General features: G+C 35.9%; 1 protein-coding gene across 9 annotated transcripts in view; it reads right to left on the minus strand.

The window, feature by feature from the left end:
• The window catches only part of Svil (Supervillin), a 224,932-nt gene that overhangs the window by 72,011 nt on the left and 130,790 nt on the right, over window positions 1-22,131 (minus strand). For 6 of the 9 annotated variants that reach the window (XM_073091491.1, XM_073091490.1, XM_073091487.1 and 3 more), the window contains 3 exons: window positions 21,769-21,896; window positions 20,476-21,042; window positions 19,383-19,492 (listed from right to left, as the gene is read on the minus strand). In XM_073091491.1, coding sequence (XP_072947592.1) covers window positions 19,383-19,492; window positions 20,476-21,042; window positions 21,769-21,896 — 805 coding nt within the window. The remainder of the gene's footprint in view (window positions 1-19,382; window positions 19,493-20,475; window positions 21,043-21,768; window positions 21,897-22,131) is intronic. The other 3 variants (XM_073091492.1, XM_073091489.1, XM_073091496.1) reach the window with 1 other exon arrangement.

Genomic DNA, 22,131 nt, shown 5'->3' on the forward strand with positions numbered 1-22,131 from the left:
TACAGTGTAAACAGGTGTTGTTGGCGTATAAAATCAAATGCAAACATGTTGTAAATCATTAAAGTTTTCAGTACACGCACCTGCAAAACGACTGCCATATATAAATCCGGGTATTGGTAGCAAAAAATAGCAAATAAATAAAGTAATATTAATGTGGAAGTTTTTTTTTATAATATACGAGTAGCAGACGAGCATGCAGTCCACCTGATGGTGAGTGGCTACTGCCACCCATGGACATCTGTAATCAATCCCAGATAGGATTAGATTAGGTGCCGCCGGAGTCGAACCACAAAGGGTTCTACCACTTTCAAATCTCTGTTATCTGTTATAGTTTCTTGTAGCAGCAAATGTAAACATTAGGGATTACTAATAACCAGAGAGCTTCGTATCACTTAAAATGGTTAAATATTAACTTTTTGGTAATACTGGCATAATTCGCGACAAACCTTTTAAATTCGCTTCCCTATAAATATTGGCTAAATTTTGTGGTCAATATTCTATTGCTTATCGTTATATATTTTTTGTGGAATTTAATAATTTTTAATCTTTAATCATAATAATTAATTATTTCGACAAACTATATGTATTATTTCAAAATTTAATACTAACCATAATATTGTACATTATATTCAATTTGATATTATGGTAACTTCTATTTCACTCAAATATCACAAATTAATCATTGACTGATTATTTACTCTGTACTGGTCTCCAGATTTATAGAAAGAGAACGACCGTAGTCGACATGTGTTAAGTTCAAATTTTGAGACACTTCTAAAGTACTCCCAAAATATTCTTGCTAAAATATTTTAAGAAAACTCAAGCTGGAAGAATTCCCTGTAATGTTTTCAAGTGAATAAATTGATTATTCCAAAAAAATAAAGGTTTCATCATCGCATAGTATAGTACAAAGTGAGCACATGGAGAGCACATTCTCAATGCCGATACCCTGCGCCATGGGCGCAGTGCGCGCGCATGACTAATGGGCGTGGCGCAGTAACGAGTTGAAATACAAGACGGCCTGCGGCAACGAGCCCTGTACCATCACTGAAGCGATTTTAAAAACAATTATGAGAATATTTAATAATTTTCTGCACTTCGTGGAAATGAACCGTAGTTGTATAATTATTTGTCACATACATATCGCATCTTCATTGTACATTAAATTATTATATGAATAATTAAAAAATTCTACGAAGCCTCGTCCAAACATCACACTTAAAATGTTACTGTTATGTTATTCATAAGGAGGACACTATATAACAGGATATATTAACATTTTATTCGGAATTATCCTAGCTCGTCTATTTGCATAACAATTACAGTAAAACATTTCAAAGGCCAATTTATTAATAACAGTATAACTTTATATCCTTGTTCGTATAGCATTTCCTAGTGCAGACATTAAAATTATCAGCGTCCATGTATCATCAACGCACAGTATTTATGGTATACCATAAATATATACATATATCTATTATATAATCTGGTTTTTATAATTTTAATTTTCCGAAAGTAAAAGATTCGCTTACAGATATGTACATATTACATCGAAAATTAAAGAAAAACGGAAAAGTCTGTATTATTGCTTAAACGATTTGGTAAAAATAATATTTAATTCAGTGACATAGATTAGCGTAGCATTCCTACAAAGTGGAATAATAATGTTCTCCACATGAATATAACTTAAGTGTTACTGGTCTAAATATAACATGTATTAAACCAGCGGAAGCACTCGAACACAAAAAGTCCGAAAATAAACCTATTTTCAGAGCCGTAACACTCGGGGTATCAATCAATGAACCCAAAATAGCAGGCCCGGAAGCGAACCCAACAATCGCTCCGGTTAATTGCCGTGACAACGACGAATAGACTAAATATGGATCAACATACCCTTCTCTCGGGACAGTTCTAAAACTGTGCACAGCGATGGACGGACAACAAAGAGTACGAAGTTGATACTTTAAAGTTTCAAAGCAATAACGTAAAAGAAGACGTAGTTCGACGTCAGATATACGAAAGTATACTCAAATTACACTTCTTGAATCAAACCGAATTTATTTTAATGACATTAATTACAAATGAAAACTTCTTAGGTTCGAAAGATAAATTAATATATATTTTTTACTTCGGTGATTATTATTAATTTTAGAAAAAAAATAGTTTAAATTTGGTATCTCGAACTCTACAAGTGGACGTAGATAACGTTAATGTCTTAGGGATCAAATTGCACAGATTCATAGCATAAGTATATACTTATACTGTGACAGACTCTTTATCCAAAATTCAACACATTATTGAATAGTTATATTAATAAACTAAATAGAATATTAATAAACGAGCATAACGCATCAGGTTGAGACTATACTTATTTTAATAATTTCGAAATAAAAATATGTTAAATTTAATTAGATCTAATCCAACTAAACCACACAAATGCCAGGAGTAATAAACGCAATCAGTCATCCAATGACAAGACGTGGCAAAGTAATAACGAGACAAGCCTTATTACACGGGGACATCTCATCACAAAACCGCATACTTGTTGTTGCCAGACAAAAAATATACCTAATAAAATTTTAGTCAGCAGCCTTGAAAGTCGAGCAGATAAGCTCTACAACACAATAGGTCCATGCCGACTCTCGTTGTATTTAAATTTAAAACCTTATTATATATAAACAAGAAGTTGATTGTGTGAATATGATTAAATCAAATTTTAAAGGTGGTAGAACCCTTTGTGGTTCGACTCCGGCGGCACCACCGCCACACCTATTTCTACCTAATAACAGCAGTGTTAAGCGCTGCTGTGTTCCGGTTTGAAGGGTGTGGTAAGGGAGACAGACTTTTCCGAGGCGTTCCAGCTTAGTCCTCAGGGGTAGCGGCGTATCTGTGGCCGACCTCAGGTAGGAATATCTAATCCTATCTGGGGTTTATTACAGATGTCCATGGGCGGCAGTAGCCACTTACCATCAGGTGGACTGCATGCTCGTCTGCTACTCTTATAGTATAAAAAAAAAAAAAAAAAATCAATTTTTTTTACCAAATTTACAACTTACATTGAAAAGACAATTATTTTGGACTCTAGGTTCAATGTAGTTAGTTTAGTTTAGACTTTGCCCAAAATATCATACTTAATTGTTAAATCGACCTAAAACTTACTTTAAATGGAAATGCACTTTAGTAGACAGTGTCGATGACCATTATTATGTAAACAATAACTATCGTAGTAGTCATTTGCCGATTGTTAAAATTGAACAATAACGTGAGTGACATAAGGGCTATAGTTCTATTACTGGATAGAGAAAAAAAAAACAAAGCGGAGTCACGCTCGAGTGCACACGATCACGGAAAAGGGTTTGTGAAGCACCGGTTGAAATAAACCAAGCGGGCGACGATCTCGAAAAATGTTCATGTTATTAAAGAAAACTTGTTAACTTTTAAATTAAATAATTGTAAGCACTTTTATTGCTTACAAAATTACAATGTTCGATGTTCGAGAAACGAATTTATCTATGGAAAGTGCGCTGTAGCTGGCCTTCCTTGATAGCACTTCCTGGAATACGAAAGAAGGTGAAACTCATGACGCCGTCAAAAGCAAAGATCTGACCGCTTTTCGTGGATCCGTGAAATATGTACTGATTAAAAAGCACTTAATTTTTACCTGATAACAAAAAAATATTTTATAACTATTATAGTAGAGTCATAGAGGTCAAGACAGCATAGCAATTACACAACGAATATTAAGCAGATAAAGGGGGTAATACAAGAATAGATAATGAAACAATGGTGTTTCCTGACAACTATGTTAGCCGACAGTGAAAGTCCTTGCTCTTTCGGACTTACCAGACCTACACGTCGCGTGCGGATTATTAGATAAGATACTATAATAATTTGAATACTCACTCTCACCGGCCTGATATCGATTTAATGTTGGTACAATTAGTATCTCCATTTAATTACTACTACTAAATCAACATTAAGTAGCGAGAAAACATTATTTTAACGATACCTTCCAATTACAAAACAAGTTTTCAGATATTTCATTATCGATATTATAAATAGGCAAGTTTGTACAAGTAGGTACCTATACTTGTATACCGTAGTAATTACTGCCTGTATACTATACGTACCGCACGTTCATCCCGTACAAAGGGATGTAGAGCAGATTTGAAAGGTATTGTGTTAGCGATCGAGTTGGATGACCGCCCCTACGTTCACAGACTAGAGGGTAACGCACCCCTCAAGTTCAGAGTCAGCCTCGGGGTTGGTTCAGAGATACGACTGCACTCACACAAACCCAACTGTTTTCACGATATAAGGGAGCGAATGCTTTTGTACAAAGTTAACGATGAATTTTAAACAAACACAACTACCATTACTGTCGTGTAACAAGATAAAATGTTTTGATTAAAAATATATCAGGAAAACTATATTGCACGTGTAAACGCGAAAATAGATAAAGATTGAAACACAAACATAAATTAAACATTCAAACAAAACTTATATGTATTGTCGTTTGCATCTCTGCTAACAAATATAATTAAATACTCACGTTTCGAACAGATGATATGACACAACACTGGAAATTAAAATCAATAGAGGAAATCCATTCTCACACACGGCACTCAAAAAAACTCGCGACCAGTTTCTTACTCATCAACCGTAACTAAATGAAATCAGTCGTCGGCAATAAATTCGATAGTCAGATTCGTGATTGCAACTGTTGACATATTGCACCAAATATTGCCTGAGCTCTATCGTTCGAGGTTGGAGAAGCGTTTTCGTTTATCGATCGTGGCTTATTTTCATATCTGTCGTCTTGGTCTGTCAATAACTATTTAAACACTACATATCGAGGAAATGTTGAAAGCTATGTGGATTTTCTGTGATATTCAGATGAGTGTAGTACGTAAGACTACGATCAGCTGTTGTGTGCGCGGCGTCGACACACTGTACGAGCGAGCGCATAAACCGCGCGCGACTGACTGGCTGGCGCGGTGGAAGCCGGCAGAGGCGCCTCGCAGCAACCGGCCCGTTACCTACACTCGTACTACAACGGACACGTAAACAAACAACTCGTATTTTTGTCTTTGACTTTGGTGTAGCATGTATTTGATCTCAAATTCTCAATATCCTCAGGGTCAAATCCAAAGATGATGTCATATATTAAAATGCGCCGAGCGCCTTTCTTTACTATGGAGGTACCTCCAAAGAATATTCTTTATTGTACTTATACCGGATGTTACTCAACTTTCCTTAGCATATACGTATAATTACTTGTATAAGGTTTAAGTTAATGAATGACCTTAATACAACCAAAAATGAATATAGTCAAATGATGAGGTAATAATGTGCCAATCCCAAATTTATAATATTCAATTAAACGTGTTACAAGATTACGATATAAACACGGGCGAAAAAGAATGTGTTTATTTTAATGACAGAAAATTACACAAATGTAATTAGAATGTAGTGTAACTGTTACAAAACTGTACGTACCGTTTTGGACTATTGCAAACAAAAAGAGTCTCACGTGTTTGCTAAATGGCGACTTCTATTGAAACATAAATTACCAGAAATTTGATTATAGATGGCGTAACTTTCTAGCGAATTGAAAGATTTGTTCACAATAAATTAACTTTGATGAAATAAAAAAAAATAATAAGTAAAATTTTAACACAGTTTTATTACTACGCAAACGATTGGAAGCAGAAGGATGAGGAATTGAGCCACAATAAGTTTGGTACCGTAAAATTTGCCCTGACCAACCTTTATCCAGTAAAATCAATAATAGTTAACATCTTCCTGCGCAGTACATGTGATGTACCGTTTATTGTTCGTGAACAACAGAGTCGGCTCTATTGTGCAAATAAGCATCTGCCAGGCAGTCTATTCAAAGTGTATAGACATCTTTTCGAAGCAAAACACGTGCCGTTGCAAAATATCTTAGAGAAGGAAGCTTTTATGGCAAGATACTCTGACATTTCAGTATTAATTTCAAAAACATGATCGGGATGTACGATATAGGTCATTATGTTTCTCACAATGGCAATAAACACAAGACTATTAGAATATGCTAGTTACGTCAAGATCGATTATGTTTATTATAATTTCATCGTAGTGAATTTTTCACTTCACCGTACTAAATAGAAAATATTATATTTATTGAATGGAAGGAAATTGTGATCGAGAAGTAGATTCGTGCTTTATTTTTTACCAAAACTATTACTATTATTAACAAGAACCACACAATAATTTCTGATTGATTAAATTAATAAAACTATTGTTTTTATTTTACGGCATTGAAAGTAACATCAAGTATCATATATCTAGAAGATTGACGTAGATGAATTACGATAAGTCTGCTTAATAAGGCAGTGTAATAATTATAGCAGATGAAAACAAAACAATTGTTGAAATAGTATTACTTACATGTATACTTGTGTGAAATAATTAACGCATTCCTCCAACCGAAATAGACTTTCAATAGAATATTTGACTTAATGGGCACACACGGTATATATCAACTTCATTGGTGCATTAGGTGTACCTCAAGGACCATATCTTTACATAAATTACGCATGAAAAACAGACAACCGGTATTGATTGCCTATATAATCTAAAAATAACATTGGGTTTGGGATTCGTATGGCTACAGTAAGAGGCCAGTCCATCACCGACCATTATCTCACAAGCATTAACCTACATCCGATTCGTAAAGCGTAACTCGCAACAGATTGCGCACGAAACCGAAACGAAATCAGTGCACCGTGAGTCGCTACTAACGCATTACACATTTCTGTTGAAATTGAAAGTAGTAAAATTTCCAATGACAACCAAAGTAGCTCAGTAGCTCTATGTGCATGCAATAATAATATTTAACGCCCTCAATTAGTTGATGCACGGTAACGTAAACAATCCAAAGTATGGTTGATTTCCATATATGATATACATTGGTATAACGAGCATTACATTAGGTATTAGGTGTAACAAGATTGTATTTGTCGGAAATATACGGCACTAAATGTTTAGCTTCTGTCGAAAACTTCCTTACCTTACATAGGTTGAACATTAAATTTAAAATTGAATTCTTCGAGTGTGAAAAGTTAGATTAACATGGAATTTACATAAATCGTAGCCGTTATGACGACACAGTCATCAAAACTGGTTGAAACTTCGTAATGTTGTCTAACATTCCGCTTATTAAACATGCAAATGAAAACAGTATTAAAATGAACACAGACGGTGCATAAATGTATGCAACATACAATGCTCCAGTCATTTTTCATACAATAGGGGACATGGGTACATTCCCTTATTTCGTTTAAATCAAGTTAGAAATTTGAACCAGAGCAGTCTAGACCAAGTCTAGACCCTGTCTGGGTCTGGTTCATGACGCAGTTCAAGCCTCTGGAAAAATCGATAAGTTTGTCTAGGAAGAGAGTCACTGACATTTATTCTTTATTTGCTTTCACCAAACTTGATCGATCTGTACTTGTACCTTGACAAGCAGCTTTCCTTTTTTTTCAAAGATAAGAGTTTTAAATAAGTTTTTTTTTTGTATAGAACGGAATTTTGTAATAGAACATTTGAACATAAACTTATGTAAATAACTGCATAAGCCCCTCGCTGATTTCTACCACTGCGCAGAGGAAACGAGAGAAATATTGACAGACGACGGATAAAGTAGCCCGCAAAAGGCGAACTGACTACAAGTGATGCATGAGTCAGGTTATGGCTATATCATTATTGCTATCTTATATAAGTTGTTCTAATTACTTTCCGCGTACGTTTATGGTTAAAACGGAAGCGAACCTTGCCTACGTAGATACAATATTGCTAAATCCGTATGATTTGTAACTCGCATACAATGCCTTTCATGGGAAAAAAATGTTGAGCGATTTGCTTAAGTTGAACTTATTTATTCAGTATTGTACAGGAGTATAAACTTATGGTCTTGGCAATAAGCATTAAGCATCTTTAAAGTACCTGATCATAATATACCTATGTGTACATGTATAACATTATTAAAACACTTATCGTTACAAATCTACTGAGTATTATCGGAGTAAAGTAGGATTAATTTAGTATCAGAAAAAAACAAACGCAATTTATTAAGTCTAGACTATAATATGTTTTATTGGCCATTGTCCGGTATCGTCGGTTATTTCCCCAAAATGAATAACAAACAAAACAGGAAAAGCGGTCTGTACATCTAGAGTGAAGAAAATTTAAAGTAGGTAATTCATGTTCATTTGGTTTTCCTACAGTGCAGACGCCTGGTAATGACAATAACCTCTAGCCTTCTCGTTAACTGGTGCTTCCGCAAATGAGCTGACCTCTGGTCGTCACTTCATTACATCGTTAGTCTGCTTTTTGTATAGATATCAAAATCGACTTATAATTTCTTAAACACTTTAACAACTCCCCGTTTACAAAAATATCTTCCAATGTGGAGAGTCATGTAGTGGGGAGATAATGTGACGTATATTAAAGACCAAAAAAAATCCTTTAACTTTTCCATCGCTCTCAGGCGTACTTCGAGGAGACCGTATCTACAATCCAAAAAAAAATTTAATAAGCTAGAAAATGTTATCGTCTTCACGTTTAATCGTGTTTTTATGGACTTCTGCACAGTGACGTGTCAGTGTTAATCGGTCGGCACGACTGCTATCACTGAGTCACCTCCGCCACCGTTATCAACACTGCCTTGTCTTTTCACGAGATATTATCTTAATTAGCATTCGAGAGTTCGCTAACATAAAAGCTGGGTTTGTAGGCCACTCGTTGAATGCCTCGTTGTATAGTATTGTGTAATGTATAATTGCATACATTGAAACGCGTGCGTACGGTACACGTTCATAAATATGGAAACCAGTTGAAATTTTTCATACTATGTGGAATATAAGTAAGCAAGACACAATGACATTTACTAAGTCAGTGTAATATATGCGTTTTGTATCTGTAGGATTACGCTTTACCTTAATTTTAGTAGACTATTCGATCTTGCCTTGAACAGTTGCAGATAATCACATAGAGGAAATACATACTCTGGCCGTATAAAATAGAAATGAGGAAGCAATTGGCTTTGTCAGACATAAAGGAACATCTAGCAAGTTTGTAGTTCTTTTGACGTAAAATGAAGATATGGGGCTAGTGGAATAAGGCATTTTAAAGAAATAATATGACATACATAAAACGGAAAATTTGTACCTGCATTGGAATGACAGTGGTGCCATCTGTCGAAAATTGGTCTAACCAACTCCCAAACCTCGTGGGCTCTAGGACAACAACTTTGCTAAACATTACTTGATCAATGCATCGTTTCCGATTCTATAACTACTTACGAATTAAGAATTAATTTAAAAAAAACCTTTTCCCACGGACTAAATTGTGAATCAAACCATTCTCAAGTCCCCTTGAACACACACAACTAATTTCATCAAAATCAGTCCAGGGTTTAGGAGTTCAGTGACATACACACGTACATAAGAAATATATATAAAAAGATAGGTCTCAAAAGTTAATTAAGACACTATTACATATTATGAGTCCATATTTTTTTAATCAGACGAAGAAAATAGCCCAGAGTCTAGTAAACTATAATCATCATTAGATTATTCGTTACGTTTTCATACGCACGTCTGATTCCATAAAGCTTAATGCTAGATCTTATTGACACGTCTGGCCAATTTCCATCAGCCCTGAAACCCGAGTCGTACGAGATAATCGTATGAAAATTATACATACAACATACACAAATCTCGTTAGTCACTGCGCTACAGTATAGTTACAAAGTCGTAAAACAGATTAGAAATATGCAATCAAATTTTATGCAGGTCTCTACGTTCTATACTTTTATCGCGTCATTTCATATGTACTTAGTAAAAATTGTCGGTGGCGATGCAAATCTTCCATGTGATCTGTAGAATAATCCAAAAAAAAAAGTGTAACGTTCTTTGAGGATTTCGTTAGGACTAAGTTTGACTTAAGATATCAATACACTGAGCGTTTTAAACTAATTGAAACAAAATCCTATTTGTATTTCTGATAGTGTGGATTCTCAACTGTCATCTCCTATGTTCCAGATATCATAATTACCTTTCTCTTTATGTATTCAGTCTTACGGATATATAAAAACCTTACAAATGTCTGTAGGATTGATATTGTCACAAATCAAAAATGAAGATCTTGATGAGAATCTCATTTGAATCAATAGTTGCTACTTGATGCAAAATATGTAGTTAGGAATCAATCAACTGGACAATTTGTCTTAATTACGTCATTACAAAACAGGTATACAAAAAATGTAACTGGCAAAAGAAGAAAACTTTTCAAAATAATTAAACGATTTCGTCTTGGTGCAGTTTTCCTGCTATAGGGCTGACACTAATATATAATAGGTATATATTTCTAGGCTTTTATATAACTCAGTATTTACAATCAGTTACACAACATTACAATGTCCATTCATCAAGTGTCTCTATTTTCACTCGCTCCTCTCTTTGTACTATTTCAGTGCAAGAAATGTCAATAATCATTTCATTTATGAGAGCTTTAGCTCTCGCTCATATGACGGCGCATGATCAAATAAGGAACAAAGTCAGATTTTTAATATTATTACAGAGAGTGTGATCGTGCATGCAGATCCCCTTGCATATTATTACCCAAATAAGATTTTACAAATCAAACGCAACCCTGCAATAAAATTCTTTGATGAGTCACACTTGATCTGACGTAGAAATATATATATACATCACCGGGCAAACCGGTGTGGGTGAAAGCTCCGTAACACCGATGTGTCATATTTTGATTGTCTTATGATATGATGGCATCGTACGCGTGACGCGACGTCACGGTTCAGGTTTAACATTTAATGTTAGTTATGTAAGAACCCAACTTAAATAATATTATAGACAACTTTTTGCTCTAGTATATATAGATTACAATGACATGTTAGTATATTTAAATGAAGAAGGTTGTAAATATATTATTAATTAAATTCTGTAAACCAAACCAGTCAACGGATACCGAGATGCCTTCGCAAATCCTCGGTTTAACACGTTCACTGCGGTTCACCCACAATCGGCCCGACGCGGTGCCAAACCAATATGCGCACAGGAAAAATAGGTCTTTCTCGCTAGTGCGAAACCTGTTTCTTGGGTATTTTTACGGCAGGCCTTTTTCGACCTCCGCCGCATAGAACGTAAAAAAAGTTATCTCAGTGCGGGGGCAGGCCTGTTTTGGTGGATGACCGCTCGCGACCTGTTGCCGCACTGTGCAGATGCGTACGCGTTGACCCGCTAGTAGTGTTGTGCTAGCTTCGAGAGGAGGACGCGCTCGCGCTACTCGGTTTCCTGCAAGCTTCGTTACAATGGCGCATTGTAAAAACAAAATAGTACTAGAAAATGATAGTGATAACGAAGAAGAATACGGTGGTTCATATTTCGAAATCCCTAAGAAAAATCTTTGTAATTATATAAAATTTTGGTCTACCTTTATAATTACTATTTTTGACTTATGTGTAACACATTAAAAAGGCTCGGCTTGTGTTTATTAAAATTTAATAAAATTAATGACTCGATATTTTCTTTTCTTTTACTATCCCATCACTACAGAAATTACACTCTAGTGCGGTATCGGGCCTTATCGACCAGACATTTTTGATTGCTAATTTCTAATTTTCTATTTGGAGGAGCCAGGGGCGGGACTAATGTATAGACAAGTGATTCATGAGGATTTTAAAAGTATAAAAATTTATAATGTAAAATGCGCCTTGACTAAGATAATAGGGCTTCAATACCACCCAGAGGTGTCGGGTCGAAAAGGCCTGCCACGCACAATAAGAAAGTCAAGTGGATGCATTTTTGGACTGCCGTCGCACTAGCTGAAAGTTACTGTTTTTTTTTACGCAGCGAACGTGTTAAGATGAAACAGTCTGAGTTATGTCCGGTGTAGTTAGCCCTCCGTCTCAAACAATTACTTGACGTATTACCGTTCTTGAGTATACCCCGTTAACTTGATAGGGACAATGAACTTCATTCAAGAGTTAACAATAAATTACTCCACAGCTTAATATCCAGCGCGTTGCACTGAAAAAGTTATATTCGTTGTAAACAAAAAGTCGGTAAGATACTGTAAACTATATAGAAATGTAGAACTGACATAACGATTTCCTATAAGAAAAAAATCCTATATATATATATATATATCAATCAAGATGTGGCAGTGGTTTTCGCCATCGAACCTAGTTTGGAGTTCTACTATAGTCAAATCTATATTTTTTCGTTAAATTCTTAACATTTTCTTTCCAATCACAATATCACTTAAAGTCAAGATCAAGGATATAAAAATATATATTAAGATAACATCAATGAATACTGCACTTGACCCGTGTATTTCGTCACCGAACACACGCTTCCTAGCCAATCCGTTGAGCAACCGTGCCGCATGCCACTTCCCAACACCAATTAACCGATTGCATAAGAACCAGTATTGCGTGGCAAGAAGCGATGGAGACTCGATTTCTATTTTTGGCAATATCATAAAATGTATCTTCGCGGTCAATGATTATTATATACATAACTGAATTTTAACACCCTAGAGATTTCCTCTCCTACCATCTCTCTGCTTTAAGGAAAAAAGCTCGAAAACGTTGAAGTTTCCTTTATTAAAAACAATGTATGATAAGATTATAAATTTGACACTGCAGGTGGAAACGGATTGAGTTCTATTAGATATCTTTAAACATTTGTAGAATTTGTTGTCATCGATATTTTTATGAAGGTATATTAAATAAAATAATTTAGGTTAACCCATGAAAAACCGCGTTTATATAAATCTATTTATTTATGCTCGCTCAATCCTCCGAGCCAGTTTGAAAATTTCTCTGTCAATAGGCTTCTCGGGGAATGACAGGCAGTATCTAAATCAACTGAGCGCACTCAGGTAGATTACTTGGGAGAGAAAATGCATCCGTTTCAAAAGAAAACATAAAATGCTATTTATGTACAACTTTACACACTTTACAAATATCTATTTACAACTTTAACATATGTACCTATCTTTATATATATATTTCTTGTATATGTGCGTGTGTAGGTATGTCACTGAACTCCTCTAAACGACTGGACTGATTTTGATGAAATTTGTTGTGTGTATTAAAGGGAACTTGAGAATGGTTTAGATTCACAATTTAGTCCGTGGGAAAAGGTTTTATTTAATTAATTTTTAATTCGTAAGTAGTTATAGAATCGGAAACTATGCATTTGATCAAGTGATGATTTTTAGTAAAGTTGTTGTCCAAGAGCCCACGAAGGTTTGGGAGTTGGTAAGACCAATTTTCGACAGATGGCACCACTGTCATTCCAATACAGGTACAAATTTTCCGTTTTATGTATATCATATTATTTCTTTAAAATGCGGACGAAGGCGCGGCACTAATAAATGTATCAATAAATTATTAAAACCTATCCCTGATTTTTATTTAGTTTATTACTAGATATACCTAGACGATATCGTTGGTTGACATATCAGATTTAATTAAAATGTTGCAGAACTGAGTGTAATACAGTTCAGTTTGAGTAACTGTATAACTTTAAATACATTATATTAAAATATAATATGAGAGGCACAAATTAAAATATTCTACAACAGCCAGATTTTTAATCGACTTCTATAACCATGTATTTTACGGCAAATTTAACTGATGGCTCTCCATACAGATAGCTATGCAAATTTCTCTTTACACAAAACAATGTTAGGAAATCACAAAAAGGTACGAACAAAAGCATAACAAATTGGTGGAAGCGGTGACAATGAGCCCGAGTGAAAATCGAATTACAGTGAAGGGAAGTAATTACGTGTAGATCGTACGCATCGGTTCACTTTGTTCGATTGCAGGCATTTTGTTTTACGTAAAAAACTATTCAGAGTTACTAAATATTAGATCATAAAAAATAATGACCATCTGCTGTTCGATTTAGGTAGGAAAACCCCATGGATCAGTTTTATACGAGTAGAATGGGTATAATGGCCTTTAATTTTGTAAATAGCGTCAGCACAATATATAAGTACCAAATTGTTTATTGCGTTAATGTCATATAAACATTAAACATACAGCGATGGCGGCCTAGAACTGTTAAGAACTAAGAGAAACAAATTAGAATTATGCAGCTGCCCCCCCGTATAGGATTCAGAACAGAAATATCAAAATCAATTTTGTATAATTGTCATTGACAATATTGGTCCCTGTTTTATTACAAATTAGAAACGCATAATCGTGCAATAGAAAGCGCGTCAATTTAATGCAACGTTATTTATCTTCTGTTTTCAATATCAATTAGGTACAAAAGCGTAATACCGCAAGGGAAAAGCACGGCGTCGATTGTACGCACCGCTACACCAGATTACCTAGCGCGGTGCAAGTAATTGGTAACTTTCATCGGCCCTCGAGAATAGATGGTAATCGATGTGGAAGGTTTATAGTAAAACCTGACAGATCGTAAAGCGACCAGTGCTATCATAAAATATTCATATAATATGCTATTTTAGTTTAAATACAAATAAACGCCCATTTATGAGCGACATTTTATATATACTTAAGTATGTTATTATCACTATAATGAGTGTCCCAAAAATACCATGTACGCCAAAATGTGATGCTATAATGAAAACAGCCTTCTCCTGGATTCTCAGCATCTCTTAGACTATAGCCATAAAATCTAACATCTGCAACGATGAAATTCGTTAACGATTAACGAGCTACGATTACTTGTAGAATTATAAATTTCAATCTTGGGAAACCAAAGAAACATCGGCCACCGGTCAAACGGACTGATATATTGAATAGAAGATATGTATAAATGAAAGAAATAAGTACATCACGTTTTTCCTAACTTTGTCCGGGCGATGACATATTTTACATAATAAGTCGATTGAATAATTGGGAGTCACTCGCGCGAAACGGTCCGATTGATTATTTCAAAATTAACTATGATATTATGAAGTTTTATGGAAATATTCAAAAATACTTCTAAAATGTATTTAAACACTATTTTCACTGGAAAATTATTATATAAAAGAGAAACCCGACTGCTTAAAAATATATCCTGTAATAGACGATCCAACCGCACCGCATAAGTTAAAATCACACATAGGTACTTACGTATTAAAACATTAACCTCTGCAGTCGAATAGAATAAGTTAAAATCTGCTTGTTATGTGCTTAAGTATTATTGTTTTTTGATCACTCAATAAAGAGAAAATATCACTAATTACAATAACCTACTCTGCAAAAAATTAAAAACATTTCGGAATCGTGATAAGTTCCATTCGGTCATTACAGATGGTAATTTTAATCTTATATATAAAATTCTCGTGTCACAATGTTAGTTAACTCCTGCGAAACGGCTTTACCAATTTTCAGCAAATTTTATATGCATATTCAGTAGGTCTGAGAGTCGGCTGCTATCTATTTTTCATACCCCTAAGTGACTTATCACTTAGGGGTTACTAAAAATATACCCACCCTTAACATATTTTTATTTATATTTATTATTTACAACACAAGATTTGCCGGGTCAGCTAGTATATTCATGAAATGCTTTTCACTTCACAGTTAATATTTTTGTAATATAAATTTATTGAATATACAAACAAAGCTAAGCTATCAACCAGCTTAAGAAAATTGAAAGGAAGGATTATAGCCACTACACAATTTTATTGTACACTATAAAATAATAGGTACTCAGATTCTTAAAAATAAATAGGCACTTTAAAGCTCGCAGAAAGGCATTAAGATTTGCATTTGATAGCAAAATAAATGTTTCCTATATAAAAGACTTTAATAAATAGTGTAATTTAAGGACAGAACAGGTTATCAAAGGCGGCGGAGAAGGTGATAAATGAAAATGATAGTATTAAAAGGGTTATTAATTGTCTAGAGTCTGCGAACATGCAGAAAACTTGTTTATATTTGCATTTGAATAATTATGGATGCATAATATGGACGGGAATTAGTAGTCTTAGAAAAAAAGAACAATTACTTTGAATACATATGTGTTCACAATTAAAAAGTTTGTGTTTATTTATTGCGAATCAAAAAATCTTCACCATTTGCATATTATTGAAGAGTAACAATTTCAAAAAATAAATGAAAAATATCTCTTTGTAATTTCGGAATACGCGATATTTAAATACGAGGGTACGTTTTTAAGTTCGCGGAATGAGGGACAAGGAGCGAAAATAAAATGTCAAAATTATTTTTCTTTTTCTACATATTCTCCTGCAAGACGAATGCATTTTTCAGATCTTTGTATTAACTTATTTAAACCCTCATAAAAAAATGTTTTGTCCTTGTCGGAAAAATACGAAGAAATTGCGTCCTTTACTTCTTCGTCTGTAGAAAATTTCTTTCCACGAAGCTCTTTTTTCATTTTTGGAAAGAGATAATAATCGCTGGGAGCCAGGTCTGGACTATAGGGTGGGTGATTTAAAATATCAAAGCCCACCTTATGCAGGGCAGCCAGTGCAATACGGCTCTTGTGTACGGGCGCATTGTCGTGCAACAGCAGGACACCTCTGGATAATTTTCCTCGTCTTTTTTCTTTGATGGCTTCTTTTAACCGCTCCAAGATTGTTGCGTAATATTCTCCGGTTATAGAGACACCTTTATCTTTGTAATCTATTAACAAAATTCCTTCTGCATCCCAAAAGACTGTCGCCATGAGTTTGCCGGCCGATTGTGACACCTTAAACTTTTTAGGAGGTGCTGTACCCTTTTTATGCCACTGCATGGAGTCTTGTTTAGACTCAGGTTCATAATGGTGAACCCAAGTTTCATCTCCAGTAACAATTCGATTCAGTACAATATCCTTATCTTCTCCACAGAGGTTCAAAAACGCACGGGAATATTCAACGCGCTGTTGTTTCTGAGGCGGCGTGAGCATTCTCGGCACCCACCGCGCGCTGACCTTAGTCATGCCAAGATGGTCATGCAGAATTTTAAAAATGGTTGTATCCGATACTCCAACCATTTCTGCAAGCTGTTTCTTCTTTAGCCGAGCATCTTCCAGTACTAATTTTTCGACTTCCGCTATCGTTTCCGGAATGGTCACCTCAACAGACCGTCCTGGTCGTGGGTCGTCTTCAAGTGAATCCCTGCCTTGCTTAAAAAGGTTGTTCCACTTGTTAACCATCGTTTTTCCAGGGCAAGAGTCCCCGTAAACCGATGACATCTCTTCCATTATGATTTGCACAGACTTTCCTTGCTTGGTAAGGAACTTTATAACGGCGCGGTGCTCGATTTTCTCCATACTTCCAATTTTCTTCCGGATTGAGTTGTTTAATTGTCGATAGTTTTAAAACTAATGATGCAATTGTGATAAAATTTTATATTTATACTATTTATGAGCCCGCTATCCCCCCTCCAACCCTGCCATTCCACGGACTTAAAAACGCACCCTCGTATAAAGAAAGATGTGTTTTATTATTGTCTGCGTGTTTGCTTGGGAAAATACTGTGTAGAGGGCCTTAAAATACGACTCTAAAATTATTTAAATATTATGTAGTAGCGAAAGTAAGAGTTAAAGAGCGATCATAATTATTCATTAGAAAATTATCTATGTAACCTGTTAATATATAATAAATGCTTGTACTTTGCGATATTTGATATAGAGCGGCGATATGTTATGATTGATTTGTAATATGTCAGAATTTATTTGCAAAATAAAGTTCTAATATACGTGTTGATATGTACTAATATTCACAACAAACACATTTGGTTTGTTAGTATATTTCGTATAACGCTACAGATCACATTTGTAATAAATATGTACACCTGTTTCGAATATATCTAATATTTTATTTTGCTTTTCGTATTTATGACCTCTATGCTAATCTGCGCTTTATCAAAATTAAATAGCAACCGTTACATAACTATTTGTGTAACAAAAATAACGACTCAGCTAAATTGGAACAGATTAATCACACCTCGATGAAGTAACTTTTCTCAATGCAACACAGATAGTCATACCGCGTACTACTTACATTACTGAATTGGCAATTATCACCTATTGTTTATCTATCATCGCGTGTCGATTAATGTAGCACTATTTTTGTCAATGTCGAATCAAAATAAATGATAAGTCAAGCTTGCATAACTGTTACGCAAGCATTACGTGCAATGCCCTGACATAAACTCCGCCCACTATAATAGTACTTTCAATTAGATAATTAAAAGGCTATAATATTAATTCCTTAACAATGAACAATGTATGATACAATATAAAGATGAACATATTACAAAGAGTATAAAACGATTTTTTATGCCAATACATGGTGCCAATATAAACGCCGACGTAGGGCCACTAACATAATTACCGATATTAAATAAGTCAATTAAGGATGATTTTAAGAATAAAAAGTACTACGATGGCTGTATACCATAATGATTTCATATTTGGATACAAGTATTTTGGGTTACATAGAGGTTACGTGTTCACATCATATCCGCCACTGAAAGGCCACTGCTGGAAATAATCTTCCCCAACAACTAACTGAATGAGAAGAGTTACGGTCATTCTCCTACGTTAACCCAGTGCGAATTGGTAGCCTTCACCTCTACATTGAACATGTTTTTATCTAAAGCTAATCACTGATGCGATGGCACTCCTGAGGGTTAAGATGGTATGTTTATAATATGTAAGTAAACCGACATCTACATCCTCTATCGAAATGTGGAAGCTACTTCGTAGCGTTTCGTATTTCTCCAGTACCTTACGTGTCACGCTCGACTTAGGTTCCCATTAGGTATTGTGAGGAATGATGGTAAGTAGGAAGTATGGAAGTGTAAGATTATTATTTTAATTGTCAAATGTGGGTATTAACTAAAAGTAGGTATAAAAGGGCACTGTAGATCGTCTACTGAGTAGTTATTTTCCGATCTTTGTAAAGAACGTTACTCTGCCACTTTTCTTGTCGAATCTATAATTTGTGTGCTTACTTGTTATTTTGTTAACTTAGTAAAGTAAAATGCTCTCGGTTTATAAATATTGTTTTTAAATAATTTCCTGACGATATTCCTAACAGTAAAGCAGTGATAGCCTAGTGGTTAACAAACTCGGCCTCTCGATGGAGGGGTCCGAGGTTCAAATCCCAGGCACGCACCTCTGATTTTTAAGTTATGTACGTATTAGAAATTAATTATACTTATAAAAAAAAATCGAAAAGGTATGTGAAGTCTACCAATACGCACTTGGCCAGCGCGGTGGACTATGGCCTAATCCTTCTCATCATGAGAGGAGACCCGAGCCCGGCAGTGGGACATTAATGGGTTGATAACGATGATGATTCCTAACAGTATAATAACAGTGTTACGGTACCTGTGGCGCCCCCTGGTGTTGATGTGTCGCACCTCGCGGCCGCCGCTGCTCTCGCCGTCGCTGCCCGAGCCGCCCAGCTCGAACGCGTGCGTCGACACCGACTTGCTCACCTGCCGGCGACGGGGAACTTTACGTTTACGTCCACATACTATATTACCGGTCATTCGACATACATACATACATACAAATATTACTAGTCATTCGACGACGTGAACCGTGCCCAGCCTTGGTACAGAGTGGCCTCCTCAATTGAGGTTGCTAGAACCAGAGAGGCCTAATTGCATTTTAATGATTTTTGACCTATCTGTATTTTCGTAATTTAAAAATGTTGTATAGTCCGCCTAAAACTGCTAGTCCGCTCTGAATATAGAAATGAATCGCTTCGCCATAGTAAATTGTATGAGTACACCTCTTTGCAAAAACTTCAGAGCGGACTATATACACTTTGACTTTTCTCCATATTGTAAATCGTTTTTTGTAGTTAGGCTACTCTGGTTCTAACAGCCTCAATAATAATACAAGTTTTAATTTTTTTATTACTTAACATAATAACATAATATGGAGAATGGAGATGGAGTGATTTTAAGGAACACACATATAAAAGCGATGCGCTGCTGCATCGCTAAAATCGACGACTCTGCTGCATCAACACAAAATTCAGATAATCATTTATTATGAAAAGCAGGGATAGCCCAGGCTAGTACCTCGGCTTCACAGTCTGAGGTCAGAGGTTCGAATCCCCATAAACGCACTCTGATTTTACAAGTTACTTGCGCATAAGAAATTAATTATTACTTGCCTAAATGGTATAGGATAATGATATATGATGATAATGGTATAGGCACCGTGAAAAAAGTTCTCAGGTTAATTCTTAAAATCAAGTAGCATATAAGTACATATGTATTGAACACTCAAGCAAGCAGGTCGGGGTTCGAAACCCAGGTACGTATAACTTATGTTTAGCGCGTTTGCGTTATAATCTGCTTTAATAGTAAAGAAAAACATTACGGGTACAACTACGTCTTATTACCTAGTATAATAAATTCGAACATTGTAACTATTCTAATTTTATTGTAATGTAGTTAGTCCTTACCGGTGGAATGTATCTCCTGACAGCAGCAGTTAACTCATCAATTGTCTTCTTCTTTCCGGTGTCGACGCCGAAGAACTTATTCTTCGCGGCCTGGTTCAAGGCGGATATCTTCAAGAGCGGTGGTTTCTCCTCGGTGGGCGGCGTCACCACTTTATCTCTCCGGAGTTTCCCGAGCTGGATAGGTTCATCTATCTTCTTGACGAACCGTCTGTACCTCGTCTTATCGTCTTCGTCGGTCTTCGCTTCCTCAGAGGGCTTCCGACCAAGTTTACCCAACATCGGCACCTTCACGTCAGCATTTCTCGCTTGCGTCAAGCGCTCCTTGAGCTCATTGGCGCCCGGCAGCTGGATCTTGCGCGGGTACGGGTCCTGGAGCACCTTCGTGAGGTCCGAGTCGGTCCGGGAAGACTTGAGCTTGTTGTTCTTGCGCTGGAACCGTCTCGGCTTCGGCTCCGGCGCCTCGTCCGAGCTGTCTGAGGAGGAACAACTCTTCTCGGACGATGAGACGCTCGATGCAGACGCCGACTCGTCATCAGATGAACTGTCGATACCTTCATCCTTGAGACCCTGCAAGAGTGATAACAAACGACGTTAATAATATCAAAATATTATCATACACCACGAAAATGATTTAGTGATTATATAACTATAATTAACTCCTTGACACATAGTATTATAGTCGAATTCGCACATGGAGGTTTCTCTACCACCAAATGTCCATTATTTTTTACTTATTTTTATTCATTTTTTTATTTTCAACAATACTTAGTCATATGAGAAAAAATAGATGGCATTGGGGTGATGATGAATGATACGTAAACAACGTATAATAAAATTAAATTAACTGTATTAAAATATATTTTATGGTTCTTATTTGTATTTATTGTAATACCAGTTAAAGTAGTAAACGGATTGTAAAAATTTCAACCGTCTTCCTAGTACGGTTTAACAGTTAGATGGAAAAATGCCGAAAATACCGGTTTTTTGTATGGTCTCCCTCCCTTTCATATTCAACTTTATTTTTAGTATTTGTTGTAATAGCGGCCACCGTTATGCACCCTCAAAAATTTCACGTGTCTCTCTATTATGGTTCCGGAAATATAGCCCTGTGACACACGGACAGACAGCGAAGTCTTAGTAATAGGGTTAGTATTAGGGTTCCGTTTTTACACTTTGGGCACGGAACCCTAAAAACGAGTTGGCAGCTTATCAGCTCCACGGATAATCAAAGAAATAATTCTATCAGAAAATAAATAAAACAAACACAAAAAAATATGTAAACACAATACATACAGTACAGACCTCAGAGCTTTCCCCCTTGGCGAGGCCGGGCTTGGTGGGCAGCAGCGTGCAGCCGGCGGACAGGATGCCGCGCACCTCCGGCGTCAGCATGCGCGCCGCCGGAGAGTCCTCCTCCACATCTGCAAGGTATGCTAACATTACACTTCGGTTTTATACGTCATCAGCATCAGCATCAACCTATTACTGTCCCACTGCTGGGCTCGGGTCTCCTCTCATGATGAGAAGGATTAGGCCATAGTCCACCGCGCTGGCCAAGTGCGTGTTGGTAGACTTCACATACCTTTGAGTTTTTTTTTCCTTATGTTTTCCTTCACCGTTTAGCAAGTGATAATTAATTTCTAATACATAGCTTTG

The sequence above is a fragment of the Epargyreus clarus genome, unplaced genomic scaffold, assembly GCF_041222505.1.
Source record: "Epargyreus clarus isolate Ecla_fem2 unplaced genomic scaffold, WU_Ecla_fem_2.2 ptg000034l, whole genome shotgun sequence".
Classification (NCBI taxonomy): Eukaryota; Metazoa; Arthropoda; class Insecta; order Lepidoptera; family Hesperiidae; genus Epargyreus; species Epargyreus clarus.